General features: G+C 34.6%; 2 protein-coding genes and 1 long non-coding RNA gene across 6 annotated transcripts in view; 1 reads left to right on the forward strand and 2 right to left on the reverse strand.

The window, feature by feature from the left end:
* LOC127862065 (uncharacterized) overlaps positions 1–22,482 on the forward strand; it is a 486,885-nt gene that overhangs the window by 425,065 nt on the left and 39,338 nt on the right. The window lies entirely within an intron of this gene.
* The window catches only part of LOC127862021 (rho-associated protein kinase 2-like), a 461,134-nt gene that overhangs the window by 170,048 nt on the left and 268,604 nt on the right, over positions 1–22,482 (reverse strand). The window lies entirely within an intron of this gene.
* Positions 1–22,482, reverse strand: part of LOC127862048 (rho-associated protein kinase 1-like) — a 184,702-nt gene that overhangs the window by 150,216 nt on the left and 12,004 nt on the right. The window contains exons 6-8 of the mRNA XM_052400995.1: positions 21,793–21,925; positions 20,867–20,932; positions 19,681–19,813 (exon numbers count right to left, since the gene is read on the reverse strand). Of these exons, the coding sequence (XP_052256955.1) occupies positions 19,681–19,813; positions 20,867–20,932; positions 21,793–21,925 (332 nt within the window). The remainder of the gene's footprint in view (positions 1–19,680; positions 19,814–20,866; positions 20,933–21,792; positions 21,926–22,482) is intronic.

The raw sequence follows: 22,482 nt of genomic DNA on the forward strand, positions 1-22,482 counted from the left end.
AACTATAATTAACAATTCAATAAAGAAGGCACTTGCTTTAAATTAAAAAAAACAACAAATAATTTTGTTTAGGAATATGTATAAAAAGAGAATCAGAAATAGAAGCAAAATTATTATAGAAGTTAAAAAATACCCTTATTACGTAATATTTCTACAAAGATATCAAACAGAAAAATGTAATTGTAATGCTATAAATGAGAGAAAATCAAAGGCATTTAAATAAGGACTAAAGCAGAGTGGATTGAGGGAGCCGATAAAAATACAAAATATTTCTCTAATTTAGAATCAAAAGATCGGACCAAAAAGTACTTAAACAGCTTAAAATGAATTATGCAATAGAACATGATCATTTAAAAATGTGGAACACGTTAAGCAATATTTCACGCCACTCTATAAAATAGATGTCCTTCTTAATCAAGAAAACAGTGACTCATTCCTCAAAGATATTTTAAAATTATCAAATGAAGATAGAGAACAATATACATATTTATAAGAAAATGAATGCTTCCAGGCATAAAAAGACATGACAAATAACAAAAGCCCAGGATCAGATGAACTAGCAACCAAATGTTTTAAACTCTAATGGACAGCCATAAAACAATAGAGTCGGTGAAACTTGATTTTAGTAATGCAAAATCTTGTGTAATTAATAATGTGTATGTCTCTGAATTCCTCGATATCAAAAAGGAAGTACGGCAAGGTTGTCCCCTTTCGCCCTTTTTGTCCGCATAAACAATTTGATTGGGACTGTGAAAGCGCGACCACACTTGGAATAACAATACACAAAAATACTAATTAAACGGCTGAACACAATATATGTAATAAAATTCAAGAATTGAAAACCGTTTACATAAATGGACGACATGGAATCTTTCATTGACAAATCACAGTTATAAAGCACTTGCATTACCAAAACTATTTTACCAATTGACAGTCTAAGAAAGATCAGATGAAAGTTAAATGAACATTTTAAAAACAACTATGTTCAAATTGTAATGGCATGTTAAACCCAACATGATCACATTATACATTAATATTAAAATGGAGGTTTGATCATTATTGATATAGAAAGCTTTGTGGATGGTTTCAAAGCTACTTTGATTAAACGATTTATTCATCAAACTGAATAAAAATTCACCTAATTATACAGTTACTATAGTAAGTATTTCATATTAAAAAATCACATCAAACCTGACGATATAAACACACTTAACATTCGATCAATGTACTTAAGAACATATTAAAAGTCTGGAATAAGGTAAACGTTAAAAAAATCATACAAATCGGAAAAGAAATATTTTGGAATCATTCATTTATAACAAAAAAAATCGAAGTTTATTTTTCTACAAAGAATTACATATAAAAGGAGTCAATCATGTAGAGCAAATATTCGACTATAGAGCATGTTAATTGTACAGTTTTGAGCAAGTACGAAACTTGCACTTATACAAGTGTAAAATGAATTAATGTATTCCAGGCATAGCAGGTGCCAAAAATACATTAAGTTCGAATATGATAACTTTAGAACATATCAATTTCAAACAATAATTCAGAACCATTTGACAGTGAATTGGAAATATTAAATGCCATTGTCTCACAAACTTAGAATTTAAACTTGATGATTGTTGTTCGTTTTTGTGTGTGTGTTTTTTTTACACTTTTTTACAAATATTATTCATATCGTACCGTTACTTAATTACCTGTGTGTCATAAAGTTTAATCATACACACCTTTTATTGTTTCTCTGCTTTTCTATAATTTCTTCTCCTTATACATCTGTTATTACATTTTTTTTTACACACTGAAAAATGTCTACATAATTACATGCACATATAAATGTTTTATCTATGCCTTTTCCATGTGTTAATATAATGTATACATTCTTGTTTGCCTTTACAAACAGGGAAATGTAATTTTCTTTTTTTCTTTTTTTTTTTTCCTTAAATGTTTTTAACTCAAAATTACATGCTATATATAGATTGCCTTAGATGTGATGCATTTTTTTCATTTAATCTCCGATTAATAACAGTATTTTATTATTGTTAATATTGTTCATATATTTGTTTGCAATCATGAAATAAAATGTGTTCTTCATAAAAAATAAAAGTATTTTACATTAAAAAGTATTAACCAAACATCATTCATGTCATATATTTGTGTAGTTAAATGTCTGTTTTCCTTCCAAAGTAAAACACAATAAGCGGTGTATATTTTCCATGTTAATTTATGGTACTTGTATTTTCGTTTATTGACTTTTTGTTAAGGCTTACGCTCCACATGTTTATATCAAAATTCTCTTATACTGTTAATTTATATATAACGTATTAACTCAAAGTTTTCGGACACTTAAAAATTATTAACTTTGTTCGTGTAAAAAAATTAAAATACGAAAATATTCAAAAATTACAGGTGTCCGAAAATTTAGAGACACACATTTTGGTGTCCGATTATTATAATTGTATATAAATAAATGCAATAAATCAATGTACGATAATTGGCTTGTAATAATATCTTCTTTTTCTGATTAAAAAAATATAAACAACTTCACAGCTTTGCTAACTCTTGCCTGAAATGATAAAGAACAAAAAAGAAAAACAGAAAACATTCTGCCTCCTTAATAGGACGACACGGTTTCAAATGTTGTTGGATGAATCCATTACTTTCTACCGGTATACATGGTTATTTACCAAATTACGCAAATGTACTGGTCTATTGCCCTCAGGAATGCATCTGGCAGGTTTCATGACCTTAATTCGGTTGTAAAAATTCATGATCGAAGAGTCACAAGATAAGCGAAAACAGTGGCGGATCTAAAAGTGGCGGATCTAGGTCGAAAAAAATACAAGGACCAAATCTGTATAAATATATTTGCATGATGATAATAATTCATTATCATAACTATTGGCTAACATACAAACATAGTAAACCTGAGATCGTTGGTTCCACCTTGATCACATGTGTTCTTCGCCTTTTCCAACATTGTTTTAAGCAACCTGTAATAAAATACGTATTAACATATTAATAGTCCTTTAAAATAAATGGTCATACTGCACAGAGAACGGATTGTATAGAAAGACTTCGCATTATTGTCAACCAACAATTATTGACGCAAAAAGCACTACGGTTTTAAACTTTCTAAAAGGATTTTGTGTTTTTTTATTAAGCATTAATGAACCAATTAATTCATATAGAAAGGTGTCTCGAATACACTTTAACCCCGGTGCGGGATAATACAAAGTAGTATAAACCGTTATTAATAAAAGGCACATTAGGAACCAGCTTATGAATAACAATGTTTCGGAAATGATAATGAAGTTAAGTCAATAATCATTGCCGTGTTCGATGTTATATAGGCGTGCGTTTGATTCCGACTGGTTGCGTTTATCGAAAAATAGATAAATCAAATGTCATCGTATTATTTTTTATTACCGATGTAAACGTGCACTCAAATGACTTTATAAATATGTGAATGTTTCAAAGAGGAAAGTTTATATTATTTTTCAACGAATCATAATTAAGTGATATTAGATCAATATGCCCTTCAACAGCCTTACATAAATCACCTAAATATCCGTATATGTATTTGTAATTTAGAAATATAAAATATAAAATATAAATCTCTAAAAATTCAATAGAGCGGAACGACTTGATTATATTCTAACCACAACATTAAACTTTAAGTGCATATAAAATTACACCAAATTAACCATACGTTCCTGAAATCTTCCGCGGAAACAAAAAGTCCAGAACAACCTAATAGCTCATGAATATTTTATGGCAACTGCTTAACAAGTGTCATTGAAGTTGAACGAAGTGCCTTTATCTAAAAAATTCATATTATTAATCAAAGGGCAAAAGGTCCCTTAAATCATGGTACCGGAACAACCTTACAGGATTTCGCATGTCCACGAGATAGGAAAGTCGCAAAACTAGTATCAACACATTCGGAACATAATTGTCTGAGATCTCGCGCGGAAATGAAAATGCGACGGATAGAAACATGAACAGAATTACGAACGACAGGAAGGACGGGGAGAAAAAAACTAGAAATTTGACGGACGGTCAAAGCAGAGAGCATACCATGTTTGGATTGTGAAATAGAATAACTTTGAATTGCGAAACTTACAAATAGCATTACTATAAAACAACCTTATATATCGAAGATGTCTGTATGTTTGGAGTCATGTACTTGTCACAGCATTCAAATTATATATATATAATTAACGCATTTGTTAATTTGTTAACTTTCAATTAGATCAATATTGCGTATTTGCTCCGTGCGTATCACAATTGCGACCTCTTGATTGTTTTGTTAACTGTTAATTTGCAAATATAAAAATAATTTGTCTCGAAACAAACAACTAATAAAAAACTTGCTGGTAAAGTTTTTACTGGTCAAACCGAACGTATTGACGTATTCCGAAACTGATGTTAATTTGGAAAAATGAATTATCAGTCAGTATTAGTCAGTATTTGCTTAAATAGTTTTTTTTTATAAAACTGAAATAATTTTGTCCTGAAACTATCTACAATCACAAACAGTGACATTGGAAATGTATCTGCTAGAGAATATAGTACTTTAATACAATTAAAGTTTCAAATGTGGTGCCAAAGCAGACATTGTTGGCTTATAAAAGATATAATATGCAGGCACCAAAAAAATACCATAAACCATGAAGCCCATTTAATCTATTCGAGAGAGACGCGATTTTAAATTGAAAGCAGATGTATAAAGTATAATTGATTATTTAAATATATAAACATATAGTATTGCTGAATGATATGATAATTTACTAATTGTTTTAAAAAGTTGTAAAACATATTTATTAAAACAATTACGAGTATTATATGTGTTCTGATATTTCTGTTACACATTACTTTGGAGTTCTGTATTGATTTTGTAACTTCTTTAAAGTTGAGTAAACATGCCATAAGTCTTATTTAGCAATCTACAACAGTCTAAAAAACATATGCAAAAGTACAGCAGTACATCTATATATCATTATATTTTGAGATCATACATATTTATCCGTTGTGTATTTGAACATCGGTCGCACACTCAGCTGCTCTGAACATATATCTAAAGACAAATATCCAAATAATAGTACACGTCCACGGTGAACGAACACACATGTCTGGGAAACTGTCTTGTATATATGGTGTTTCTCTACTGTTGTACGAGTTATCATATTGATTTAACAATGAACACGCCTCTGCCTTAATTACGAATATTTCATATACTGATGATAATGTATTGCATCAATAAAATTATCCAGCCAATATATGTTTGATGAAACGAACTTGTAGTTAAGCGTATTTTTAAACATTGTTTTAGAGTATAATGTTTATTAAACAATTGCTGAATTTGCATGATGGAAATTCCTTCATGGATTTATGTGTAAACTGTTAAACATTTATGGCTAATACATGTAATAATTAGATGTGATTGGAATCAATAACAAGGTCCTCAATGTGTGTGCGATCAATTTATACTTTGTTGCTGTGATTATAAATTTAGATGAGCAGGCACTGTTGCTGTTGTGGTTTTTTTTTAGCAGAAGCGGGCAATAACTAAACGGTTTATAACTATAGATAAAATACATATTCAAATTATTTGTACTATTTTATTTGATTATGATGATATTACATTAAACACATTCAACGGTATTTGTGACCAATCCTGTGTTATTGCCTAAATTTACAATATATTTAGACCCGCAAACGCAACAACGAGAGCCATATAACAAATATCCTCCTTCATTAAAACTAACTCAAAAAAAAATATTGAAGGGCTAAATACAAATTGCGAACTTAATATTTGTGTTGGTATGATGACAATTTGTGACAACTACTTTGTACTTACGCGTTTCTTTGTTCAAGACCATCTTTAAGTCCTTGTAGTGTTGTTACTTCCCTCTCTTTGATGTCCAATCTTTAAATAATAACAAAGGCGATTAAATTCTTCAATCCACCATTAAGTATCACACCATCAAAGTATTGTCTTTAATATATTGAATCTTTCATACATCTTTTTTTCGTTATTAAGCAAATACATTAGTCAATCTGTTTAAAAGAGTTTACAGGCACCATGAATTCCCGTTATAAATTACTAATCTAAAACGCGATAAGGTTTCATTGCATGAAGTTTTATTTATATGTGTCAGACTTGATTTGTTGTCCATATATTTAACGGACATCGTTTTTTGTTTACTAAGATTTATTATATGAGGCATAAATCATACACCCATTAATATATCTCTTTCCCAAATCGGGTTTGAAACAAAGAATCTTTGTATAAAACTCAATTTAATTTCCAGTACGCCGAACATACTTCTGCTTAAAAATACGACAATGTATAAGACAATCATTTTTTTACCAAATAGTGTTTAAGTTAACATTAATACCTGAACTATATTTAGTTAAGTTACAAATAACTTTCCTTTATATTTGAAAGATAAAGGTTATTTAAATTAAACACAACTGTTTCTTAGTATTCTGCAAGAACAAGGCGATGGGTATACCTATTCTGCAGCGTTTCTTTCTCTTCCGATTTACATATTCTGAAATTCGAGAGATTACATGTTGGTATTAACTTGTCAAATATTAAACACATTTAAATCCAACAAACATTGTTTTAATATTGTATATTTAATCTTTCTATTATAATATCTATCTATCACATACGCAAGTTTTATTTTCAGGATATCCACCTCCTTTTGCTTTTTCTCAAGGTCTATCATAACGTCGCCAATTTCTTGTTGAAGAATTGTTTCGCTTCTAACCAATAGGGCATCCTTTTGTTCAATAATTTCTCTGAAACTGTTCTCAAATTATTTTTCTGTAAGACCTTATCAAAATAAAAAGCTAACGGTAGCAATACACATTTGTAAATATTGCCGGTCTTCATCTAAACAAGCATTTTAAATACGAAGCACTCTTGAAAATTCATATAATTATTTTTGAACTTCTTCTAAGTGTTATTTCTTAATTATCTCGATTATAATTTAACAAGCAATCAATATTACATCTCAATTCAATAACGTGTGAAACATTTTTCTAAGATATGACTTGGTTATCTATTTTCTATGCTTCCATAACCCTGACTGAAAACACAGCATAAATATTGTCTATATAAACATTCTGAAAAAGTTTGCTCAAGATTGGGTCATACATATGGCCTCTAGGGTGATATTAAAGTCTTGGTATGCCCCCCCCCGATTGAATGATCGGGGGAATATTGTTTTTGGCCTGTCTGTCTGTCTGTCTGCTGTCTGTCTGTCTGTCTGTCTGTCTGCCTGTCTGTCTGTCTGTCTGTCTGTCTGCCTGCCTGCCTGCCTGCCTGCCTGCCTGCCTGCCTGCCTGCCTGCCTGCCTGCCTGCCTGCCTGCCTGCCTGCCTGCCTGCCTGCCTGTCTGTCTGTCTGTCTGTCTGTCTGTCTGTCTGTCTGTCTGTCTGTCTGTCTGCCTGCCTGCCTGCCTGCCTGCCTGCCTGCCTGCCTGCCTGCCTGCCTGCCTGCCTGCCTGCCTGCCTGCCTGCCTGCCTGCCTGCCTGCCTGCCTGCCTGCCTGCCTGTCTGTCCTAAAACTTTAAAGAGACTGTCAACCACGAATGACGAAAAAAGAAAAGTTCTAAAATACCGTATTTTTTACAACTATTAGTTTATATCGATTAAAACATGAAAACTGGTACATTACATTACTTGAAAAAATTCATATTTTCAATATATTTGGTAATAATATTTCGCGATGCGAAATCGAAAGTACATCGCGAAAATTGGTGACATGACGACATACACACTATAAATAACGCAAGTAGATTGATCATTATATATATATAATATATTTCACTCACTACGCATGCACACTTTGCAATCCTGGGTTTACCACGTGACGATGATTATGTCGAGTCGGTTTCCTTCTATGCTCAATATGGAACCTAGAAATGAAGAGTACAATGAGGCAATATTTTGTTGGTGTAGTCTATAAAGGTATATCATAGACTCAAGAGGATTTGCCACCTTGACAAATTTGGGAATCTTGCCTAATTTGCATAAATCCAAAATGGCCGCCGGTCACTTAATTAAAAATTTAGACTTTTATACTTTTCACTGAATATGGCATGTGAGGTGTCTTTTTTAGGGGTTTTAATGTATGCTGAGTTCATTTCTGATGTATTTAAAATGATTGAGCCTGTCAATGCCAAATTAATAGTCCAAAATGTCTGTTGAAAGCCATTTTCAGATCTTTTTTACAGTAAAATTACATGATAATACCGCATAGTGATTGATATTGCAATATGCATGCATTTTGTATGCGTATGTTCTTTATCCATGCTGTACCTTACAAAATGGGCGCAAGGAATGACAATATACAATATTTCACAAATAACTCAAAGGAACCACCATACTATATCAGATGTCAAAGATACAAGTTCTACTTTGACCGTCTTCCGCTTGAGTTTTGCTACTGACCACTGGATATTACTATGGGTATTTTTTTAATCCTTTGTACAATTCAAATTGCATACCGTTTTTAATGCCAGAAAAAAATCATTAAGCCTATCTCAATCATTTTTTCAAAACCCAAAATGCAATTAAATGCCACAACATGATCACCATACCTTGTAAAGCTCCTAGAGATCATAATCAAAGCTTCTATTGACAATTCGTCTGCTTATCATGTGGTGGTTATAAAAATAGAATTATATGCATAAAAGGTAACCTTTAAACATTTTTCTTTTAGCAAAATTCAAAAATATTGATTAAAGATTAATTTACTAGAAACATTAATCATAATTATAGCAGACTGAAAGATTTAAATGTAATTGCCACATGTTTTCGCGCAATTCAAATCTCCAATTTTATTTACCAAAAATCTCTATATATATATGAGATTGTATTCAATTACAATATGAAGTTTCCATTAAATTTTTTTAATAAAAAGCATTTAACATTGCAAAAAATGCAAAAGGATTTTAAACAGGGTCCTGTTGAATTTTAAAAAACTACGGAAACTCAAATGACATAAGAATTAATCTGCTTTTGCTTTGTAAGAGTTGGTGGCCTCGTAGAATGTAGGGAGGCTTTGTGTGACCATTCAGTTTTTAACAAAGAAAAGCTGTTTATACATATCAATCATATTTTCAGTAATCCACAAGCCATTAAGTGGGAGGAGTGTCACTTTGACAAGGCTGCTAGAAGCTGAGAGAGTAAAGCAGACGCAGACGCTATCTAAACACAAAATAATCTGGCTAATCCATGAAATACTGACAGTCTGCAATAGATCACCAACGGCCTTGAAACAAAAGCATTAGAATCAGTACATATCTTATTAAAGAGTGCTGTAGAAAGACATGATTGTGAAATCCGTGACAGAGTACAAGCTATTATAGATGTTGAAGGAGAAAAAGCAACTGTTACAATCGATCGTAATTGCTTTTGTACTTAAACGTCGAAGGGTCACATTCTGAGATATCTTGAGAATAAAAGAAAAGAGGGTACACGTGACTCTGAGGATGCGCCTGTAGTAAGAAGACGTAGATCACAACAAACAACCTTTGACTTTAAAACACATTATTTATTTTTCAGTAAAGTATGCCATCCGATAGATAAAAAAACATCTAGAACATTGGGATAAAGTTATCCAGTGCAAAAGAATCGCACTCAAAGACACAACACCTTTCAAAGACACCAGGTGCCCCCTTAGATCAACAGAACAAGTGTGGCGATCAATATATCGAGCTTCTTCTTCAAGAAATGTTTCGAGATAAAAAGTTAAGAACGTCGACATCAGTCGAATAACATGAACAATATGTGAGCTTTGGTGGGGCGTTGACTGTCAGACAATTAATTGCAAATGTTCTGCAGCAGCTAGGAGACAAAGCTGTAGTTCTTAGAATAGCTTGTTGTGCTTCCATTGTTGGCTTCCGTGACTATGTGAGCAAAATGGTTAAAATTTCGGAATGTGAAGATGATGAAGAAAATGAAGATGTGATTGTTTAAAGGATAAAGACCGATGCATGTGGTTATCTCGTCCAAAAACAAGCACTATTACCTCAGTGAATTTACAACTGACAAAATTAGTGAACAGACAAGCAGTACTTTGTTACGGTTTATTTCCAAACTAACATCCAACGGGGAAATCGCAAAGTTTTCCATGGGTCGAATGGATTGACTCTTTTCCTATTGCAGTGCATGTATCAGCCTCTGTGGAGTCCATGTATCCTGATCACACACAACGTAAGAACACACAGAGTCAATACAAAGAAGAGTCAAAGCACAGGCGAATCTTAGATGCTAATGATCGTGAATTGATTCAGGCAGAGGTTGATAAGTACCCATATCCATTAGAAGACGTCAGACCTCAATTGTACAACCGAGTCACGGGTTAAATTGCGCCAGAGAATGTAAATGTGGCCAATTCAAGTGAAATTGGTGAGAAACTGGAGAAAACTTACGTTGCAGGTCTTACTGGAGGTTTCTATAAGCCAATATCTAGCCCAATCAAAACAATCAGTGTTCTCAGTCAACAAGTTAAAGTAAACATTGGGACGACAGAAGTTGATCTAGAAAGCATATTTCTGCGCTTATTAATGATTGGTCAAACGCGGCAAGTCGACCTGGAACCATTGTTTGCGTATGAACTCTGTGCTGTGCCATGTGCATTGATAGACGGATGGGGTTGTTTGCGCAAATCAAGCAAGTCTGCTCTTGTCAAACGCCTTGGAGTTGTAGACATTTCACCAAGTGCAGCAAGTATGCATGCTCTCAGCGGATGCGACACGACCTCATACCCATATGGGAAGGGGAAGGAGGGTGCTTTAAACAAACTGTTGGCGGGAACTTCCCAGGACTTTCTGATGTTTTAGGAGAGGAGGGGAAAACCAATGAGCAACTGGTCAAAGCATCGAAGCCATTCATCAAAACAAGCACTATGACCTCAGTGAATTTACAACTGACAAAATTAGTGAACAGACAAGCAGTACTTTGTTACGATTTATTTCCAAACTAACATCCAACGGGGAAATCGCAAAGTTTTCCATGGGTCGAATGGATTGACTCTTTTCCTTTTGCAGCGCATGTATCAGCCTCTGTGGAGTCCATGTATCCTGATCACACACAACGTAAGAACACACAGAGTCAATACAAAGAAGAGTCAAAGCACAGGCGAACCTTAGATGCTAATAATCGTGAATTGATTCAGGCAGAGGTTGATAAGTACCCATATCCATTAGAAGACGTCAGACCTCAATTGTACAACCGAGTCACGGGTTAAATTGCGCCAGAGAATATAAATGTGGCCAATTCAAGTGAAATTGATGAGAAACTGGAGAAAACTTACGTTGCAGGTCTTCCTGGAGGTTTCTTTAAGCCAATATCTAGCCCAATCAAAACAATCAGTGTACTCAGTCAACAAGTGAAAGTAAACATTGGGACGACAGAAGTTGATCTAGAAAGCATATTTTTGCGCTTATTAATGATTGGTCAAACGCGGCAAGTCGACCTGGAACCATTGTTTGCGTATGAACTCTGTGCTGTGCCATGTGCATTGATAGACGGATGGGGTTGTTTGCGCAAATCAAGCAAGTCTGCTCTTGTCAAACGTCTTGGAGTTGTTGACATTTCACCAAGGGCAGCAAGTATGCATGCTCTCAGCGGATGCGACACGACCTCTTACCCATATGGGAAGGGGAAGGTGGCTTCTTTAAACAAACTGTTGGCGGGAACTTCCCAGGACTTTCTGATGTTTTAGGAGAGGAGGGGAAAACCAATGAGCAACTGGTCAAAGCATCGAAGCCATTCATCAATGCCCTCTGTGACCAGCCCGAAGAGAATTACATGACAACAGCGCGCTTCAAAATCTTCACAATGAAGAAGAACACTCCAAAAGTGCAGTCACTGCCACCAACAGAACCTAACCTACATTACCACATTCTACGTATTCTACGTGTACATCTACAGATCATGCTGTGGGAGGCAGCAAACTGCAAAGCACCCCCTGATGATTCATATGACATAACACAGAATGACTGGGTGATTAAGGATGGGATTCCTGTACCCTAGGTTGCCGAAGGAGCTCCCGCACCACAAGAACTGATAGATGTTATCCGCTGCCAGTGCAAAGCAATGGACATGCTGTAATCCTCATACATCCCATCAAACACAAACAGTAACGAACAAAGAGGATGAATAAGAAGGAGATACCAACTTGAGAGAGGAGGTTGTGGAAGAAGTCGATGAAGGCTTAAATGACGATACAGTAGAAGAGGACGGCGAAAATGAATGCGATTGAAGAATATTATATACTTGTGCATAATAATGATAATATTGCATAAACATCATATCAGATAGTAGTACTTTCAGCAAAGGAATAGCTTTTAGCTCACTTGCGACGGTAATAATGAAAGTGGACCAAAACAAGTGCTAAGTTTATTTATATACCCAGATGTAGTTAATATGACTTACTTATGATGTTAAGTGTGCATACTTTTTTCAAGTAATGTAATATACCAGTCGGGATATTTTAATCAATATAAACTTAAAAAAATTAAAAATACGGTATTTTACAACTTTTCTTTTCTTCGTCGTCGTGGTTGACAGTCCCTTTAACCTTGTTCCCTTTAACCCATAACTTTTGCAATATTGAAAATAGCAACTTGATATTTGGCATGCATGTGTATCTCATAGAGCTGCACATTTTAAGTGGTGAAAGGTCAAGGTCATCCTCCAAGGTCATAGGTCAAATATATGGCTTTAAAGCGGCGCAGTAGGGGGCATTGTGTTTCATAAACGTAGCTCTTGTTAATCATGGTTCTGGTGACCTAGGTTTTGGATGCACATGATCCCCAATTTTAGTAAAAATTTCAATATTAAGCACAAGTTCTGAGTTCAAATAACCACTGAAATCTTAAATTTATAAAGACATTTTATACAAAAAAACTACTGAAGGAATACTCATTTTTATAGAACTGTTGTAAAAACATCCACTAAATAATTGAAATGTTGATAAAAGATTTGACAAGATATACTGACCAAATGAATTGTTTTTCATATGCACAAAGGCAGTGAACCTTCTCTCTATAAGTAAGCAAGAAGCTTTATAAGATGTATCTTAGGATTATTATGAACAGTTGCCCTGGTTATTGATTCCATAGGGAATGACAATATGTTTATAGTTGCTCACACATATGGCTTTCGTGCACTACCAAGTTCTTACGCTTTTTACTGAAATGAGAATTAAACATCAGAGTGAAACACCTTGTACAAAAAAAGCAAGACATCACGCCGCAAACCATGCACCTGTAAGTCTTTTCTGGTATTTTATTATCTTACTTGGGGTATGTTTAACAAATCAGCCCGGCTCAGGAAAACCGGGCTTATTGCATGTGTCGTAAGTACCATCCCTGGACACTTTCAGCTTTGATGGAATTGTTCATTTAAAGGACGTTTCTTCTTAATGAAAATCCAGTCTAGTCAAAAAGAGTTTCCTAAATAAGCATGAGCGCACTGCACAGGGTAATCTCGGACTACAAACTACGCACATGCTTGTTTTCCCAGAGCGTGTCTCAAATCTATTAGGAAGCTGTTATTTGATGATATAACAATATGCCAACACATATTTGCCTTCAGAAAGTCGGGTCTGAGTTGAAATTTCAATTACGATTGTTTTGTAATCATTATTATTTTAAAACATCACTAGTTGAAGTTAAAGAAATCTTATTATGTTTGTAAAGCCAACCCCATTTAAACTACTCAAAGAATCTATCCTCCAAGTAATGACAAAATAAAGCATCTTTCAAAACAAAACTTTACATTCTCAAAATGAGAAAAACTCTTCATTTTGGTCATCGAAATAAACAGTTTCCCAGCTTGAAATTCTGGAGAAAACTGCAAAAAATATTGACATACTGAATAATAATATTGACATCATTTCAATTTTTGGCAAATACTTGGCAAATGACTATTATTCCTAAGGGACCTTCCTATGGTATTTACATTTCGCAGTTGGTACGTTATGCCAGAGCATGTTCGTGTATTAAAGATTTTAATGATCGTAATCTAATATTAACTAAACAATTGCTAAAACAAGGCTTTTTGTATCATAACCTAAGAAATAAATTTGCTAGATTTTACTCTAAGTATGGTGATTTAATTTCAAAATATAATGTTTCTTTAAAATGGCATTTAAATAATGGAATCTCCCATCCATCATTTTACGGAGATGTTTTGAAGCGTGTCCGCAAATAAAAATATGTTAAACCAAATGTTCATATTAAACTTTTCAATTTAATTAACTTGTTTTTATCAAAAGGATACGATGCTTATGTACTTAAAAACACGTGTTTGATGGTTTTCGATTCACTATATCTTTCTTCCCTTAAAATTTGGAATCATTAGTGATATTATAGGCATTTTTCACTGTTGAACAAAATTGTGTCTTTGTGTCGTATGAACAAATCTGCATGAAAACTACATTTGGACTCAAGTCGTTCATCAAATCATTTCTGTCGTCAGTTGTCAAAACACCTACAGTCTAACCTGTCTTCAGAGACCACCCAAGGTGAATCTAGGAAGTGGTCTCTTAACTGAGGTGGTCTCTGAGTACAGTTTGACATGTCAGACCAGTTGGTCGTTGTTAATGCAACACATTAGCATATGTCAGTACATGCATGTGTATCTCGCTTTAGTATGTACATTATACATTCAAATATATGTTGAGTGTTCGTTTTTATAGAAATATATACAGAAAAAAAAGTTGTTTGTTGTTTAATTGTATTTAATATATTAATATACATTTATTTAATAAAAAAATACATAAACATATTTACCTAATACATCAAACTTTACATACAAATAAATACAAATTAAACCACTACAAATACAATATGTAACAGTCATATAATTAAACAATTAAAATTGCAATAATACATACATATCAAATAAAAAGCATACATATCAAGCATAGCAACAATGAACATTATATTTACATGGAACAGCATACACATATTTACACATTACAACAATATTAAGATGGCCTGAAAAAGAAATCCTCAATCTTAGTCTGTTTCACCTTCTCTCCATTCATGGCTATATCCCCTATCTGGTTGCTGGCTTCCATCAATGTCGCTAGTAGATCATGGTGCCCTTTCTTCACTGCCCAGTCCTTCAGTTTTCTGCTCATTTCCACTACCTCACTCATGGAGAGTGTTGTTTCTGATGTCGTCGCTTCCTCTTCTGTTGGGTTGGTGTCATCTTCCTCGTCACATCCATCTTCTTGTAGAATTTCCGGTGCTGACTTCTTCCATTCGTCCATGTCCGTTGCGCATGTTGTGAAGTCCCTGTCAATGTTGATGAGGTCCTTCACTTCACACCCAACAGCATACACATATTTACACATTACAACAATATTAAGATGGCCTGAAAAAGAAATCCTCAATCTTAGTCTGTTTCACCTTCTCTCCATTCATGGCTATATCCCCTATCTGGTTGCTGGCTTCCATCAATGTCGCTAGTAGATCATGGTGCCCTTTCTTCACTGCCCAGTCCTTCAGTTTTCTGCTCATTTCCACTACCTCACTCATGGAGAGTGTTGTTTCTAATGTCGTCGCTTCCTCTTCTGTTGGGTTGGTGTCATCTTCCTCGTCACATCCATCTTCTTGTAGAATTTCCGGTGCTGACTTCTTCCATTCGTCCATGTCCGTTGCGCATGTTGTGAAGTCCCTGTCAATGTTGATGAGGTCCTTCACTTCACACCCAAATAAATCATGTGCTAATTTGTGCATGATGAGAGGCAAGTCGTCCTCAACATCATTACATTCACTTTTGTCACTTTTGTCACTTGTAATGTTTTCACTAACACTTTTTTCACGGTCATCTGCACATTTTTCACTGTCACTAGCACTAGCACTTTTTTCACTGTCACTCATGAATCCGCATTTTGCGAAACACTTGCCGATCGTCTCCGTCGTTGTCTCCTTCCATGCGCTTATGACCCAGTAGATAGCTTGTAGGATGTTAACCTCTTTCAGAATTTGAGGTCCGGTGGTCGCCGACGATCTTTCCAGCTCCATCATCACGTGTTGTAGTTGACGTTTTCTGTACTTTAGCTTCATTGTCTGTATGATCCCTTGGTCCATGGGTTGTATCACTGATGTTGTGTTTGGAGGAAGGAACTGTAGCTTGATGTTGGTTAGTGTGATGCGAGGGTGTGATGGTGCGTTGTCTATGAATAATATGACGTGTCTTATGGCATGTCGCATCCGCCGATCAAACCACTTCAGCCAGTCTTCCATTATCCCGGTCGTCATCCACGCCTTTTTGTTGTTGTAATACCGTATCGGCAATTTGTCGGGAGTAACTGACCCAAAACATCTCGGTTTTTTTGATTTCCCGATGATGATTGGGGGCAGCTTATCTCCCGTTACCGAGGCACATAAACCCACAGTGATGCGCTCCTTCGCCATCTTCCCGCCGGCACATGTCTCGCCTTTCTTGAAGAACGTCGCACTGAAAATATTAAAAAAGTAATTTTGAAATATAAAATTATAATTTATTTGTTTATTTATTTATATTTACATTTATTTATGTGTTTTATTATTAGGGTGTTTTAATTTTTTTCTTACCTTGTGCTTTGTTTGTAGAATAATCCTGTTTCATCCATGTTATAGATGTCACACGGTTGATAACCTTCGCAGATTGTTGGTAGACGCTTTTTCCAGTCATCCACTACGACTGGATCCACCTCCGCTCTCTCACCCGTCCGTGTTTTGAATACAATGTTATGGCGTCTTAGGAATGAGTCGAGCCACCCATTTGATGCCTTGAACGACGCTAACCCCAATTCTGCTGCGAACTTGAGCGCCCGTTCTTTCAGGAGTGGTCCCGATATGTTCACGTGACGCCCAGTAGCATATAAGAACCACTTGTGAACAAGGTCATTTAGATCGTCATATTCTGTGGCTTTCCGCGGACGCTTGGTTTGTAGATTACCGTCCCCTTCATACTCTTCAATAATTTCTCGTTTTCTTTTCATCACCGACTGTATTTGTGTCTTACCAACACCCATCTCGGTCGCTACAGCCCTACAGCTCCTCCCGGATTCAAGCATTTTTAGTGCTTTCATCCGCTCTTCCAATGTAAGACACTTTCGTTTAGTAGAAGACATGTTGCGCTGTTTGTGTACTTTTGCAAGTGCTTGAAAAATTATTTACCTCCCTTTTTATACTGCTGTCCGTTACAAACTTACCTTTGAGTAAATATAGTCATTGTAATTAAAACAATTATTTGCAAACTTTAAGTACACAAATAATTAATGTCAGCCGAGTTTTCACAGTTTGCTCCCGATAACAGCGTGCAAGCGTGGATGCCAATTAGCGGATTATCACCTGCATTGTTAGTTGAGTGTCATCATCGCTTAGCAACTTCACTGCGAGACTGCAAAATGGTCGCTTACTGTCGTAACGAGTCTTAATTTGTAAGAAAAACAATGGTCGTTGGTCGCGGATTTAAGGTGGTCGTTAAGTAAAGCCATTTTTAATTGATTTTAGCTTGGGAGGAATTAATAACGGTCGTTTAGCGAGGTGGGTCGCTAAATGCAAGTGGTCGGATGTGCAGGTTAGACTGTATATACTGTTTGATTCCAATAATGTCGCTTTAATGGAATTACTATTTTTATATATTTGATTCTTGATATTTAATCAACTAAACATGTTTTATTAGGTCATTTTTCACTGTTAAACAAAATTGTGTCTTTGTGTCGTATGAACAAATCTGCATGAATACTACTTTTGGACTCAAATCATACATCAAATCATTTCTGTCGCCAGTTGTCAAAACACCTAATTACTGTTTGATTCCAATAATGTCGCTTTAATGGAATTACTATTTTTATATATTTGATTCTTAATATTTAATCAACTAAACTTGTTTTATTAGTAGTACAATTTTGCAGTAGCCCCCATTAATAATTTTATTATTACTTTACAGTACCGCCCCTGGATTTTTTTGACGTCATTGTGTCTTCGCCTGTCAATTACGTCATAACTCTTTCTCTGTTCCTGGGTACATGTAAGCTACATGCATAGGTCATTGGGTTTATAACGTTCAATTTTATTTATATTTTCTCTCTGATAGGCGTTTCTTTTTTTATTAAATTATTATCAATTTAATTTTTAGCAGTCACATAAACAACCAAGCAATGTAATATGGAATGTTTACACCCATTATTGCTGCTTCTTCCTGTATTTGCGCGATGATTATCTGAAATATTAACTTAATGACGCTATATTTTTTAATCTTTTTCTATAAAGAAGGAATGTAGCTGACACTTCGTCACTTGTTTGTAGTTTCATTTTATCGTTCGTCAAAAAGTTGTAACTCTGTTGTTCTGGTATCTTCAATACCATTGAGTAATTAAATTGTAATTAAATTGAATGCGTTTTAATTCCCTTTTATTATTGTTTGATTTGAGTAACAATGCTATGACGTTAAATTTTATTTACACTTAAATGTATTATGAATATTGTTGGGCCAAGTGATTTGAGTTACAATGCTATGACGTTAAATTTTATTTACACTTAAATGTATTATGAATATTGTTGGGCCAAGTGTGAGGTTGAGCGCTCTATAACCGGTTTAAACCCCCAATGCTTTGCATTGACCGTTCCAAGGCGCTGACCCCAGCTTTATTCATATGTTGTGTTTATGTTGGTTTGTATTGTGCTGTTTTGTACTGTTTGGGCAATCGGTCACTTGCCTTAAATAAAGGACCAACTAATTGTTTTTAATGAAAATTCAATACTGCCCCAGCAGCTGGAGTTTCACTTCTTTATATTGTTATCAAAAATCACTTATGTTACTTTTGTATGCCACATATGAAAATGCAATTTAAAATATTTATTAATGATGTTTACAAACTAGTAACTTTTACAAACTAGTAATACATTAGACATTTTGTCATAAACTTGACTAATACCTCCGCACTACTTTGGCAGCTATGTGGAAGAGAAAATAAATCCACGGAATATGTGGATAACTTAGCACTTAAAATGTGACAGTTTTTAAGTTTCAATTTAATCGGTTGAGGATTGTGGATATTTCACATCACAAACTCATAATAGAGCTGTGCTCTGAAAAAAATATGCATGTGTGTTAAGTGTCGTGCCTTTATGCTTTAATGGCATTTTTTGTTTAAAGAAGGTCTGTTATTATTGAATATCCTGTTAAGGCAGAGAGTGTCACACACTAATCTGGGACAACACTTTGCACACATTTATTATGTCCCATTTTCCCCAAGCAAGGCCTTTAATATTGTATGCAGACTGACCGAGCAAAAATCTGACCAACAGTGTGACTCAAATGTAACAATCTTTAACCTTCATTTGCAAGGGCATAAATAAAGTAAGACCAGATTAAAATTATTATGAAATGTCTGACTTGTAATGCGACAGGTAAAAGTCAAGCAAACCTTATCATGATAGGAACACTCCCAGCAATCCGTACTGCAGGATTCTTTAAGTTTCATTGATACTGGTGAAATACATAACGAGAGAACAAATGTTGATGATCAACATGAACAAATGGTTCGAACTTAATATCTCTAACTATATGATGCGCTATCTTTTCATTTTATTGTAGTTTTGGTATTGAAATGCTATCAAATGCAACTATTGTTTGTAAGACGTACCCTAATGTTCCCTGGCTGATAATGCCTTTCTTGGAGATTTTCTTGCTCAGGTGCTTCACCCATGTCTTCTGGTCTTCTGAAGTATCTGCCAGAAGCAGCAGTTCCTTCGCTTGGATGTTCTGATCACAGTTAACTGAAAACACAAATTGATAGAATTATTGTCAGTATTTTTTATGTTCTCATCTAATCTTACTAAAAAAGCACATTGATAAAATTATTGTCAGTATGTTTATGTATGTTCTTATCACATTTCACTGGAACACTCATTTATAGAATTAATGTTTGTATATACTATTATTTATTATACATAATATTACTAAAAGCACAATTTTATTGTCAACTGTAACCCTAGTTTATTTCAAAATGCAACGTTTTCTTTAAAAAAAATCATGGTGTGTTGTCATTTTAATACAAACAAGCAAATACATTAAATTCATATCCCCCGCAAAATACATTTTGTTTATGGATGGATGCAGAACTTAAAAAAAAAACAAATCACAATAACTCTTATTTAAGAAAGTGTAAGGTTACGGTTCTTCTGCGTGGCACTTTACGTCATTGATATCTATTCACACATGAAGTTTAAGGTTGAAATCTTGCATGTTATCTGAGATATGGCCCTTAACAATTACAGCATACAAAAACAACAAAGGGCATATATATATATACACCCATTAAGATTCATGTTGACATCGTATATTGGTCTGAGATATAGCCATAAACAGCTTGTGAGAGACAGACGCACTGACAGACAGACTGACGGACAACGCCAATTATATATCCCTCCGCCTTAGCCGAGAAATTAAAACTGCATCCTATTAAAGCAGCAACAGTCACTGAAGTTAATAGGTAGGCAAGAATCTGCAAAACATGTCTACAATGTTTTAATGATAAATATCTATCAAATAGAAATGGTCAAAATACAAACAATATGTTAAAGAAAATACATTTCAGCTGTGCTCTGTTAAAACCGTTCTCAATACATGTGTGTGAAGTGCCATCCTATATAAGCCTGTGCATGCTGAAAAAGCTATTCAGGGATGACACTTTTGGCTTTAAGGGTATTTTTCTTTCAAAGGAAGTCATACTTTTGTGACGTTAAGTGTAGTTGCATCAGGCCCCTCAAGAGAGAGAGGTTCATTTCATAAATTGGGGGCATTATACTTGTTTGTATTTTTTTTTTTACCTTTGCAGTAACCAACAAACTCTTCCTTTTTGTCAAAGTGGTCTTTATGCACCCTGAAGTGACAACCTGAAACAAAATATTTAATAAAATGAAAATATAAACATGTAGAATGATTTGTGAAACTTTTCTTTATAAACATTTAACCCTTTCAGTGCTGGAACCGAATTTTGAAGGCCTTTGCAAACAGTTTGGATCCAGTGAGACGCCACAGAACGGGGTGTCTCATCAGGATCCAAACTGTTTGCTATTCTGATAGTATTCTTTGACAAAAATGGAAGAAAATGCTAATTTTAGAAATTCAGCAGACAACATTTTAGCTGACAACAAATTTCCCACCATGCATAGTGTAAATAAACATATTCAAATACCAGTAAGACTACAGTTTGCTTAACTAGTTGAATTATTCCACTTGCTCTTTGCAGCAAAAATAGAATGCATGATTATGGACAATTTTCAAAAAAAATAACAAAATCAATCTGAATGCACTGCAGATCATTATCAGATTGACTAGAGCTTTGACAAATTAAACTATAAATGGTTTGGTGTTTAATCAATATTCATTCAAGCATTAAGACAATCAGTTATCTGACATTCAATTCATTGAATTGTTCCAAGTTGAGATTAATACGAAATATTTCCGTTCATTTTAAAACATTCTCAATAAAACAAGCTAAGGCCTCAGTGGAGTTGTATCTTAGGCCCAAAAATAATTAGAACAGCTATTGTTGCTTACGTGTACACTCTCTTCAGCTCTAAAATCATTAAAGCTGGTATTTTTTCACTTATGACTACACTCTCTTAAGCACTTAAATCATAACAGCCAGTATTTGTCACTTATGTCTACAGCTTCTTAAGCTCTAAAAACATTAAGCAGATTTTTTGTTCGCTACCATCTACACTCTTTAAAACTGGTATTAGTCACTTACGTCTGCACTCCATGGCGTTGGGTGGATGAAGCATGTGCCACATTGGCTTGTTGCAGGAATCACATGTGGTGGGCGTACGGAAATGGAGGTCTATAAACTCGTGACCCTTATGGTCAATAGCACCCGTCTTTGGCTGGAACACACACAAACCAGATTATTTAATGTTTACAATTGATTGGAAGATGTGCGAGCGTAGAGAAAGAAGTTAAGTTTTTCATAAATGTCATTGCAATACATATAATTTAAACATTTAAAGCACCAACAATTTATCAACTATCAAAACAAAACAAAAGTTTCCAATACTTTTGGTTGTTGGTTCATCAGTTTGTAGGGATTTTACACCAAATCAAGCTGTTTTCTGCCAGTTAACCAGCTCAATGAATGTCTAAGCACTATTACCTAATCTAGATTAACACGCAACTGCCCTAGCTGCATCAGAGGCAGGAAAAGAATGGCGGTTTAAATAATTTCATGACCTTTCCGCAGAAAAGTTAGGCAGCCAAGGCGAAAATGCATAGAATCACACACGCTGGATTGCAAGTCCTGCATTAAAAAAACTGAGCTAGCAAGTCAGGGCCTTGTATCACAAACAGTCAATATTCTGACTCAACTTTGTGTGCTTTCTAAATTGTTGAGATGAGTTCGCCCATTATGATCAATTTGGTATTCATAAAAGCTTTTTGAGCTTTG

The sequence above is a fragment of the Dreissena polymorpha genome, chromosome 16 (assembly GCF_020536995.1).
Source record: "Dreissena polymorpha isolate Duluth1 chromosome 16, UMN_Dpol_1.0, whole genome shotgun sequence".
Taxonomy (NCBI): Eukaryota; Metazoa; Mollusca; class Bivalvia; order Myida; family Dreissenidae; genus Dreissena; species Dreissena polymorpha.